Source organism: Littorina saxatilis, linkage group LG9 (assembly GCF_037325665.1).
Source record: "Littorina saxatilis isolate snail1 linkage group LG9, US_GU_Lsax_2.0, whole genome shotgun sequence".
NCBI lineage: Eukaryota > Metazoa > Mollusca > Gastropoda > Littorinimorpha > Littorinidae > Littorina > Littorina saxatilis.
This window is the reverse complement of record NC_090253.1, coordinates 15049282-15061781: the sequence shown is the minus strand read 5'-3', so window position 1 is coordinate 15061781 and position 12500 is coordinate 15049282. Positions and strand designations below refer to the sequence as shown.

Here is a 12500-nt window from a genome sequence, read left to right as displayed (position 1 = left end):
AATGAGGTCTCTATGAAAGATCATCACTTTTTAGCTTAACGCTACACTGGAATTTACCAACAGAAATTAAAACAAGAGTTTGCGTGTGACGAAAGCACGACACACTTGAGACAGCCCACACAAAAGTAGATCTTACACGACCTGACCACACAGTTCTGCCTATCCAAATGCGCGTAACAAAATGTGCGTTTTGAATCATCTTTTTTCTCTGGCAGTACTGACAATATCGTTATTGAAACAATCCCATTGCACTAAGGGATTTATAGAGCAAATCTCGAAAATAATTATTGAACTCAGCGCTATGCGCTTCGTTCAATAATGAATTTTCTCGATTTGCTCTATAAATCCCTTAATGCACTGGGATGTCTCAATAACTTAAATAATAATATGGGAGATTTATAGAGCGCTTGACGTTCCCTACACGCTTTACAATGAATTGTTGAGAGATCAAGGCAGGTGAAGTAGCCCGCACGTTGAACATATCTCATGCTGGGTATTTTCGTGTTTCTTTAACCCACCGAACTCTGACATGGATTACAGGATCTTTTCCGTGCGCACTTGGTCTTGTGCTTGCGTGTACACACGAAGGGGGTTAAGTCACTACCAGGTCTGCACATAAGTTGACCTGGGAGATCGGAAAAATCTCCACACTTAACCCACCAGGCGGCAGCGACCGGGATTCGAACACGCGACCTTCCGATTAGGAGGCCGACGTCTTACCACCTCGCTACTGCGCCCGTCTAATCTGGCCATTCCATAATATCAGCTTTTCATCCACTTGGACCAATACCAAAAGACAACATCCTGTATTATTTCCGTGCATGAAGAGCAGGATTTAAAACAATTCATTTTGTAAAAGTATCAAGTGTTGACCCGCAAAAAAATTTCATCAAAAATTGTTAACTCTGGGCATGAAGCAGTCAGGGTCTTTGGGTCCTTTCCGTGCATGCAGAGCAGGAATTGTGTTCGAAATGAATTAATTTCCGAAAAGCCATTAGTGTTAACCTGCAAAGTAAATTTAGACCAAAAAATGTCAACTCTCTATACTAGGCCATATGAAGCAGACAGGGTGTTGAATTTCAGTACCTTTCCACGTATGCAGATGTACATCTTATCCTATGTTAAATCCTGGCCAAATCGGGGATGGTGGGCAGAATCGTTAACACCCCTTCGGAGGATTCGAACCCGTGACCCGCGGTTCACAAGTCCAGTGTCCTGCCAGTGCCACATCGGAGATAGTGTGCAGAATTTGTATAAGGCCAACAAAAAAAAAATAGGTGTGGTTAAGGTAACATAGCCCCCAAAAATAGGGTAGGAAGGTAGGCAATCACTTTTTTTTTTTTAATTTTTTTTTCTAATGTGTACAAATTAAACCTACTTGACAGGGAAATAAGTGTGCGACTCGAGCGCTGTCGCTTTCATTGCGTTTTCTGCACTGGGTTTTTTTGTGTTTTTTTGACAAATGTAATAAAAAGTTATAGGGTCGGCCCCTAAAAATAGGGTAGGTCGGGTTACCGTAACCACACCTATTTTTTGTAGGCCTAACGGGAAGGACTTTTACATTTTTCATTTCATTTTCATTTTCATTACTTAATTGTCCCATCGCTGGGAAATTTGGTTCGCTTCCTCCCAATGGAAAGCTCGCAGCAACAGAGTCGCGCTACCAAGGTGTCTGCGTGTTTAGGTGTAATCAGCCACCTGCACACTTATGGCAGAATGACCGAGGTCTTTTACGTGCCACAGTGGTGACACGGGGATGGAACATGGTCACCGTCTCTGAGTCTGCACATAAAGTTGACCCGTGTCCGTCCCGGCCCGGATTCGAACCTGCGACCATACGATCACAAGTCCAGTGCTCTACCAACTGAGCTACCGGGCCCCCCAAGAAATAAATAGTAAAACAACAAGAAATTCCTACGAGGTAGGAAAAACACCCCCGTCAAAGGGAAATAACCTTCTCAGTTGGTGGCAGTGACTGAGTGAGAATGGTTATTTCCCTTTGACCATTAAGATGTTCCTCTATAAGTCCTTGTATAATTTTAATCCACCAATAACTCCCTAACCGTGTGTTTGACTGGTCCCAATTTTTGTAAGGACCGTCTCAGGAATGTATAGAACCTGTTCACCAAGTTTGGTGACGATCGGTCCGTTCATTCTTGAGATCTATATGCGAACACAAACAAACAAACAAACAAACACATCGAGTGAAACCTATACACACCCCTATACCGGGGGTGTAATCACGTACACTCACCTGAAACAGCAAGTCGCTGCCGGAGCTATTGGTGGGCAGGGACATGGACTGGGCTGCGGACACGAACATGGCTGATGTTCCGATGTCCGGCAATGCTACTCCTCCGGTCTGCCCTCCGTGTAATTCTCCTCTCCGTTTGTCACCTTTCTTCCTTCTTATGCACAGGTTAGCGGAGCCTTTTCCCTAATCACAATTAGCCAAGGTTAGCGGAGTCTTTTCCCTAATCACAATCTGCACAGGTTAGCGGAGTCTTTTCCCTGATCACAATCTGCACAGGTTTGGGGAGTCTTTTCCCTAATCACAATCTGCACAGGTTTGGGGAGTCTTTTCCCTAATCACAATCTGCACAGGTTAGCGGAGTCTTTTCCCTAATCACAATCTGCACAGGTTAGCGGAGTCTTTTCCCTGATCACAATCTGCACATGTTTGGGGAATCTTCTGCTTTTCCAAAGTCTGTGCATGGGTTAGCAGCTGGTAAAGTATTCTCAGAATCTGTTATTTTATCGAATCCTGCACATGTCAGCAGAATCTTTGTTCTTTTCAAAGTCTGCACACGTTTGTAGAGTCTTCTGCTTTTTCAAAGTTTGTACACAGGTTAGCAGGTGGTATATAGTATTCTCAAAATTTTCTGTTTTATCAGTTTGCCAAACTCTGTACACAGGTTAGCAGCTGGTATAGTTTTCCCAGTATTCTGTTTTATCAGAGCCTGCACAAGCTGGTAGAGTCTTCTTTCGTTTCAAAGAATGGACAGATTGTCAGATTCTTTTGCCTTTCCAAAGTCTGTACACAGGTTCGCAAGTGTTATATAAATAGCATTCTCAGAAAATTATGTTGTATCAGAGTCTGCACAGGCTAGTAGATTCTTCTTTCTTTTACAAAACTGCACAGATTGTCAGTCTTTTGCCTTTCCAAAGTCTGTACACAGGTTCGCAAGTGAAATAGTATTTCAAAACCTTCTGTTTTATCAAAGTCTGTACACAGGTTCGCAAGTGAAATAGTATTTCAAAACCTTCTGTTTTATCAAAGTCTGTACACAGGTTCGCAAGTGAAATAGTATTTCAAAACCTTCTGTTTTATCAAAGTCTGTACACAGGTTCGCAAGTGAAATAGTATTTCAAAACCTTCTGTTTTATCAAAGTCTGTACACAGGTTCGCAAGTGAAATAGTATTTCAAAACCTTCTGTTTTATCAAAGTCTGTACACAGGTTCGCAAGTGAAATAGTATTTCAAAACCTTCTGTTTTATCAAAGTCTGTACACAGGTTCGCAAGTGAAATAGTATTTCAAAACCTTCTGTTTTATCAAAGTCTGTACACAGGTTCGCAAGTGAAATAGTATTTCAAAACCTTCTGTTTTATCAAAGTCTGTACACAGGTTCGCAAGTGAAATAGTATTTCAAAACCTTCTGTTTTATCAAAGTCTGCACATGTTAATAGAATCTTCTTTCTTTTCAAAAGTCCGCACAGGTTAGCAGAATCTTCTGCCTTTCCAGAGTCTGAACTCAGGTTAACAGGTGGTATAGTACTCTCAGAATCCTCAGGGTCAGAGTCCACACATAGATTAGCTATGTGCCGAATGAAGATCGGTTTATGTTCAATCAGAACTAACGTCGGTTGCCAAAGAATGCTATTTTGCTTAACAGCAACAGTACCTTTAACAGTTAGTCTACTACTAGAAAACCGATGAGTCCTTCGACGACGATAACATGTCACGTGGTTCCAGGTTCATGTGAGAAACAATGTTGGCCGAAGCAAAATTGTAAATATTGAATAATCTTTCTTTGAGTCATTGGCATGGAATGGCATCTAACTGGAACTGTCTTCAAACACATGCTGGCTTCAGTGTCTTCAGATTAAGGTCCGAATCTGGCTTCTGCGAGTGTGTCATTCACGTACCATGAGAACTTAAAACGTCATGTTAAGTTGAGTACTCCCACCGATCGCCGTCAGCGATTACTTTGGTAGGTGGTCGCAAGAAAATCGAATTGTCGTCAGCTGGAAATGTGACAGCCCTGCCCACACATCCTCACTAAAGTCAACTTCAGAGAATTCTGCTATCTTTTAACACAAGCGCGTTGCAATGTCTGCTTGTGATATATATTATTATCAGGGATGCGACGGTCTACTGATGTATTGCTATATAGTCTCCTGGGGATAGCGCGACCTCGTTGCTAGACTCAACAAGTGAATTGATTGCGCAGAAGAATAAGAAGACTGCGCACTATATTCTTCTTCCAGTGCACTTCTTGTCCACTCCAGATACAGCGGTACACTTCACCAAACTCTCGTCAAAACTCGCTTGCTATTGATGTTGTATGTTGTTTGTTGTTGTTGTTGTTGTTGTTGTTGTTGTTGTTGTTGTTGTTGTTGTTGTTGTTGTTGTTGTTTTCGTTGTTGTTGTTTTCGTTGTTGTTTATTTATATTTATATGGGAGATTTATATAGCGCTTGACGTTCTCTAAGCGCTTTACAAATTAATTAAGTTGTTGTTGTTGTTGTTGTTGTTGTCTGTTTCTGCTGCTTCTGCTGCTGCTGTTGTTGTAAAATGTAAGTGTTAACACTTGCGTACTCGATTCATTGCTGCTGCTACTACTGCTTCGTCGCCTTTGTTGTTAAGTGGCATCGCCGTCGTTGTTAATTTTGTTCCTGATGTTGATGGTCGTGGTGGTGATGGTGTTGATGGTGATGTTGGCGTTCTTTCACACAAACAGAAATTCCTTATTTCTCAGCAAAGAAATTGTTCGGCGCCAAGCTTTAAGTTATTTAACAACACACAATGCTGCCTCTCATACTACGGGCAAATACACACAGCGCCTTACTTAACTTGCCTCTCACATATCCACACAAGTCTAAACACTCTCACATCCCGCGTAGAGTGAATATAATATTGAACTACGGCTCCACTTGTGCAGCCCTGCACTTCAAATAACCTGCAAAGCCACACACGGAGAAATCACATTCGCTGTTCTGTTCTCGCGTCATTGCTCTAACATGGCACAAAATAGAAATGATTAAAAATTCACAAGACCAAAGAGCATTCATTCCCCGACGTCCAAGCACAATGCGGTTACAAGTAGATCATTCAAATTCAACCGAGTGGGGTCAAGTATTGTGCTCCCGAGAACAGTATTGAAACGATGGCTTCGCAGATGAATTCTGGGTCCTGCCGTTTTGTTCAGTCGCAGTGCTTTCATGTTGCCGGATATTCCATCGTGTATCTTGACGGGAACAATCTGCAGACATATGAATGTAGATTGAAAGGTGGATAGAGTAGATGTAGAGTACGCAGTAGTAGGAGGAGGAGTAACAGTATGTTTACTAGTTACGTTTACGATTTTGCACATTGGATCCTTGTAGTGATCAGGGATGATGGTGTGTGTCTGGGGGGGTGTGTGTGTGGTGTGTGTGTGGCGTGTGTGTGTGTGTGTGTGTGTGTGTGAAGCAGTGGTGATGCATGCCTTTGCCCCTACGAGTGTCTTCTTTTCTACTCATGGCACTCTTATTTCCTCGTGGAATTTCTACCAGTAGTGTGCCAGTACTGCATAAGCTCCTTGTGTGCATACACCGAGTTTTCGTTATTGCGTTGGCATTGGCAATAACGTTCTGTTGTTGCTGTTTTAAGGTCCAGGTTGCGACAACAATATTGCACGGAGACAATGGAACAGGCAGACAGACAGACAGACAGACAAACACAGACTCAGACCTACACATCGTACACAAAAACGCAAGCACACGGCGGGCGCAGACAGGCAGGGACACACACGCACGCGCGCGCACGCACACACACACACACACACACACACACATACACTCGCACGCGGCACGCACACACACACACACGCACTCACACGCACGCACGCACACACACACACCGACACACACACACACACTCACACGCACGCACGCACGCACACACACACACACCGACACACACACTCACACCGCGCGCCGTTGCGTCTATGCCGGTGACTAAGGAACACAGCTACACTGCATGATGTGTGTGTGACCAATAACCATGTAGTGATGTACGCATACCGTGAGCGTGTAGCAGTAAGTAGAGTCTATGGAGTTTAACTTTTGGCACACAGTCAAAAAATTATGCACTGTGAAAGCGAAACCCTTAAAGGCACATCCATCTTCGAGCCAATCATTTACCCTATATCACAGACCGGCACGGTTGGCCTAGTGGTAAGACGTCCGCCTCGTGATCGGGAGGTCAGTCGTGGGTTCGAACCGCAGCCGGGTCATAACTAAGACTTTAAAATTGGCAATCTAGTGGCTGCTCCGCCTGGCGTCTGGCATTATGGGGTTAGTGCTAGGACTGGTTGGTCCGGTGTCAGAATAATGTCACTGGGTGAGACATGAAGCCTGTGTTGCTACTTCCGTCTTGTGTGTGGCGCACGTTATATGTCAAAGCAGCACCGCCCTGATATGGCCCTTCGTGGTCGGCAAACAAACAAACAAACAAACAATTACCCTATCACAGATCAGTCCCATTCCAGGGCCGGACCCAGGGGGGGTTCCAGGGGTTCCGGAACCCCACCCCTGGAAAAAGCATGTACCTTGCTTTGACTTTTACTAGTTTTAGCACCAAAACAATGCTGCTCTTAACCCTCAAAACAAGGCCCAGAATGCACCAGATTGCACAGATTTTAACCGTTTTTCAAAAAATTTCCGGGGGAGCATGCCCCCGGACCCCCCTAGTTCGCGCGCCTGCTTTGCAGGCGCGCGCTTGTGGCTTCGCCACTTCGCTAATTTGCCCCCCCCAAAAAAGGAGGAACCCCCCCCTTAATTACAACTCATTTGGTCCGGCCCTGCATTCTGATCATCATCGGTCCTTGCCGTATCGCCGGCATATCTCTCTGACCGGATGCATAATTACTGCGCGGAATCTTTCAAAATAAGAATACAGAGTTATCTCCCATGTTTTTCGCTAATGTTTCTGAGAATAGACGAACTGAGACGAAAGTGATTGCAGATTGGCCGACTTCGACAGTGATCTCCGTTCTGTTCTTCACAGTTATGATAAAGACATCGTTCTAAGGTTAAAACAAGTCAAAATGTTGAGACTGCTGTGGGAAGGAGACCGTGATATTGTTGCATCACTCCCAACTGGTTACGGGAAAAAAGTGTCGTCTGCTTCGTAGCCAAAGTTGATTATCACGTGACAGTTTTGCCATATTTAGAGTTGTTTGCACAGTAAATACACCCGCGAAAGATAGCTCGCTTGAAACTGTCTTACATATCAATTCCTTTGTAATCTAAAAATTACACAACACCATGAAAAATCATTATCGACGATCGCGAATCTGCTTATATCAATAGCACATTACGAAAAGCTCTAAATATATTTTTTTTAAAAATCGATTTCCTCTCCAGAGAAGGAAAACAAAGGCATCCTGTCAGGGATAAATGAGACCCGAAGGGAAGTAACTCATTTTACCTGAGTTCAGGATGAGATTTGGCCATAAACTTGCAACACTGCAAATAGATTGCTTGAGTACAATGTTGCTGGTACAGCTGTACATCTCCTTTTAAGAAATGTAGCTATAAACGATGTAAATTGTTCAGTCTGTGACGTTCCGACCTTTTGTGGAAAAAATGTGAGACTGTCAGTAAATGAAATTAAAAAGGTTCTCGTAGGAAAAAAATACAGCCCACCCTGTTCGGAAGGATTGTGGAGAAGAAAGTTAGGATTTGAAATTGACGAACTTAGCAGCCACTGTCTCTAGTGAAGTTCGATTACGTGTACTGCATTGGAAAATATTGGAAAACACTCTCGCTTTGGCAAAGGGTGTAAGAATACGCTCTGTGAAAAAGTTAGCGCACTCCAAGAGTGCGCTAACAGATTTAGCGCATCGCCATTAGCCAATCAACTGGTTCACATCAGTCATGTGACACCAGTACTTACTGACAATTATTGTTATTGTTGTTGTTGTTATTGTTATTGTTATTATTGTTGTTGTTGTTGTTGTTATTATTGTTATTGTTCTTGTTGTTGTTCTTGTTGTTGTTGTTGTTGTTGTTGTTGTTGTTATTGTTGTTGTTATATGTTGCTCTTGTTGTAGTTGTTGTTGTTGCTCGTCAGCCAACAGAAATATTTTGAGAAAAATCGTCAAAACGTTGGTACTAGAGAGAGATTCAGATTCAGATTCAAAACTTTAATACAAAGGGATAAAGGTTTTAGGCAATGCCTAATCTTCCAACCTGTCCCTTTTAGACATACATGACATTACACATTACAATTATATATTTATATAACATGTTTTAAACAGCCAAACGAATAACTAATTAACTAGGAATTTGTAAACAGGTTAAAACTAACAAAAACACTCGCTATAATAACGTGGTTCATGGATTGATAAAATGATGATTAAGATGTGATGCAGTAACAGTTATGATTTTAAAGTGTAGGAAGAGAATTATTTTTGACAAAGATATTTTCGAACATTTTTTTTAAAAGACGAAAGGGTTTGACATGTTTTACAGTACATTGGAAGTAAATTCCACACAAGAGATCCCCAGTAGGATAAACTAGATTTATACAAATCAATGCTTGGGAGCGGTAGCGTATAATTCAAAAGCCTCGCTCTACCAGGAGGACGCTCAAACAGGTCTTGGATGTATGAAGGTGTTTCATGGTTGTACATTTTGAACATGAAAACACTAGCATTTAAAAAGAACTGCTGTTGTAGCGGAAGAATGTTCAGTTGAGTGTATTTTTCTTGAGTAGTCATATTGGGATCTCGGTTTAATAACTGTACACCTCTCTTGTGAAGTGTGTTTATTTTCTTTATATGAACATCACTGGCATTGCACCAGACAGTAGATGCATAGCAAATGTGAGAGAGACAGTGTGCGTTGAAAAACATTTTGAGGGCATCCACAGAAACAACGTACCAGAGCTTGTTAAGTAAGAAAAGGTTCCTAGAAACTCGTTTATAAAATGTATCAATGTGAGAGCACCAGTTAAGTTCATCATCAATTACAACTCCAAGCACACGGTGTTGATGGACTTGAGCAATGCTAACTGTACCAAGCATAAGATCTAGGCGCATAGGCTGGCGTTGGTGTTTTGTCTTGTGGTTATTAACATGCTTTTTGTTTTCTTAGGATGCAGTGCCATTCTGATACAATTGCACCATGAAAAATCAGTATCTCTCTCTCTCTCTCTCTCTCTCTCTCTCTCTCTCTCTCTCTCTCTCTCTCTCTCTCTCTCTCTCTCTCTCTCTCTCTCTCTCTCTCTCTTTCATCCCGGTTCCAAGAATAGATCTCTTCAAATCAAGCCTAACATTTTATGGTAGCAAGGTCTGGAACTCCCTACCTAAAGTTTTTCAAGTGAAAAGGGTTTTAAAATTAAACTCATTGATTTGTTAAAACAATGATTGCTGCATCTAAAATCTTTTGATGGGTACAATTTAACTAATTTACGATAATTACTTAATGCCTTCCCAATGTCTTGGACAATAAATTATAAGGAACAATAAATACCGGTGAATAAGATACCGGATCATCATCATCATCATCATCATCATCATCATCATCATCATTATCATCATCATCATTAGTAGTAGTAGTAGTAGTAGTAGTAGTAGTAGTAGTAGTAGTAGTAGTAGTAGTAGTAGTAGTAGTAGTATCATTACTTTTATTCATCCTGAACTCAGGTCAAAATGAGTTACTTCCCTTCGGGTCTCATTTATCCCTGAAGAGGAAATCGATTTTTATTTTTACATATTTAGACCTTTTCGTAATGTGTTATTGATATAAGCAGATTAGCGATCGTCGATAATGATTTTTCATGGTGTTGTGTAATTTTTAAATTTAGAAAGGAATTGTTATGTAAGACACTTTCAAGCGAGCGATCTTTCGCGGATGTATTTACTGTGTAAACAACTCTAAATATGGCAAGAGTGTCACGTGATAATCAACTTTGTCACGTGATCATAACAAAATGGCTACGGAGCGGACGACTTTTTCCGTACCCAGTTGGCAGTGATGCAACAATATCACGGTCTCCTTCCCACAGCAGTCTCAAAATTTCGACTTGTTTTGACCTTAGAACGATGTCTTTATCATAACTGTGATGAACAGAACGGAGATCACTGTCGAAGTTGGCCATTCTACAATCACATTCGTCTTTCGTCTGTAATCAGAAACATTAGCGAAAAGCATATGGGAGATAACTCTGTATTCTTGTTTTGATAGATTTCCCTTTAATGCGCGCAGGTAATGATTCATCCTGTCAGAAAGACTCAGCGATAGCGTGGACCGATGATTATCAGAATGTGCTTTTATTATATCATTAGTTACTTAATTGTTACGATGTTTCCATGTGTTAGTATTATTCTTGTTCCCTCATGGGCGAGGGTTGATTGTAAAAAAGCATGTACTGCTTACATCATTACCCTTGCAGTAAATAAAAAATTATTTTATCTTATCTCTCTCTCTCTCTGTCTCTCTCTCTCACTCTCTCTCTCTCTCTCTCTCACTCTCTTTCTCTCTCTCTCTCTCTCTCTCTCTCTCTCTCTCTCTCTCTCTCTCTCTCTCTCTCTCTCTCTCTCTCTCTATTATTATTCTGTTACCCTCGAAATCAAAAAACAAGAAAGGTAAGTTGTTGAAAGGTTTGTTAGTGACAAAACAATACATTACAGTCAGTTTTGATTCTGAATTTTGGAACGTTGGCAGCCTCTTTGTTTTTGGAAGTTTTCTGTTACCCTCGTAAAATAAAGAATTGTCATTGTCATTGTCATTTTCTCTCTCTCTAACATAACAGAGTGGTGCACCGCTAAAACAATGATTATTCACCCCATTAAAACCAAAAGTATGGTGATTACAACCAGACAAAAACACCAATTAAGACAGCTACAACTGTCAATTGGTTCAATTCAAGTGCAACAAGTTAAAGTGCATAAATTATAAGGTGTTTCTGTTGATCAAGAATTAAAATGGTAAACTCACTTAGTCTCTAAGAAATAAAATGGCAAACTCACTTAGTCTCTAAGAATGTGTATTTACTGTCTAAAGTATGGTATTATGCCGAGACAGTCAAGTTGTTTCATTACGCCCACAGAATGTCTTATGTAAACTTTGCTTCAACACTCGGCACGGTTGGCCTAGTGGTAAGGCGTCCGCCCCGTGATCGGGAGGTCGTGGGTTCAAACCCCGGCCGGGTCATACCTAAGCCTTTAAAATTGGCAATCTAGTGGCTGCTCCGCCTGGCGTCTGGCATTATGGGTTAGTGCTAGGACTGGTTGGTCCGGTGTCAGAATAATGTGACTGGGTGAGACATGAAGCCTGTGCTGCGACTTCTGTCTTGTGTGTGGCGCACGTTATATGTCAAAGCAGCACCGCCCTGATATGGCCCTTCGTGGTCGGCTGGGCGTTAAGCAAACAAACAAACAAAAAAAAGCTTCAACACTTTGGGATAACTGCAGTGATGTTCATTTAAAACGACTCAATTCTCTTCATCGCCGTGCCGCAAAACTGATTCTGCATGAGTGGAATAAGACAACAGATGATAAAATAAAGCTCCTTAATTTCCTCCCTTTGAAAGATCAGTTAACGCTAAACAAGGCTGTTTTTATGTGTACAGTACTGAACAACAATGTTCCTAGATATTTACAATCACATTTCAGTCATGCCAAAAAAAAGATATGGGTCCCAGAATCTGATCCCCCTATCCCCCGTCTAGACTTGTATAAGTCAAGTTTAGCCTTCTCAGGTGCCTCTCTCTGGAATTACATACCCCTACACATCCGAAATACCACTTCTGTGAAAATGTTTAGGCGCCAGTTCCATTCCCATTTGATGTGTAAACAGAATACTTTTCATGTCGGATGTTTTTGTGCTGTTTTTGTTCTTTTTGCGCATGTATTGCTAATTATATTATTCAAGCAAAGGATCATAGTAATTCCTCCCCACAGGAAACATGATTTGTACTGCAAATACATGTTAATCCCCTTCATTGTCATCAAATGTTTTCGATTTTTATATATATGCCATGCGTTCAATGTCAACACTATAGTTTGTATGATTGAACTGTTTTCCCCTTTAGTAGTGTGTATAAGAAAATATGATTTTTGTTTTCTTATCCCAGCGAAGCTGGAGGTATCCCGTGAACGCTATACTGTAATCGACTTGAGAAATGTGCATACCGAATAATACATGATAAAGAAGGATTCTTTGTGCCCGGCTACGTGCTACAGGTGGAGATGAAAGTTCACCAAAAATTGGGACCATACTAACAAAA

General features: G+C 41.4%; 1 protein-coding gene across 1 annotated transcript in view; it reads right to left on the bottom strand.

Annotated features, from left to right (window-relative positions):
* LOC138977103 (potassium voltage-gated channel protein Shaw-like) overlaps nt 1-2323 on the bottom strand; it is a 64825-nt gene extending 62502 nt beyond the window's left edge. Inside the window, exon 1 of the mRNA XM_070350012.1 lies at nt 2255-2323. Coding sequence (XP_070206113.1) covers nt 2255-2323 — 69 coding nt within the window. The remainder of the gene's footprint in view (nt 1-2254) is intronic.
* Between the last annotated feature and the right edge of the window lie 10177 nt (nt 2324-12500).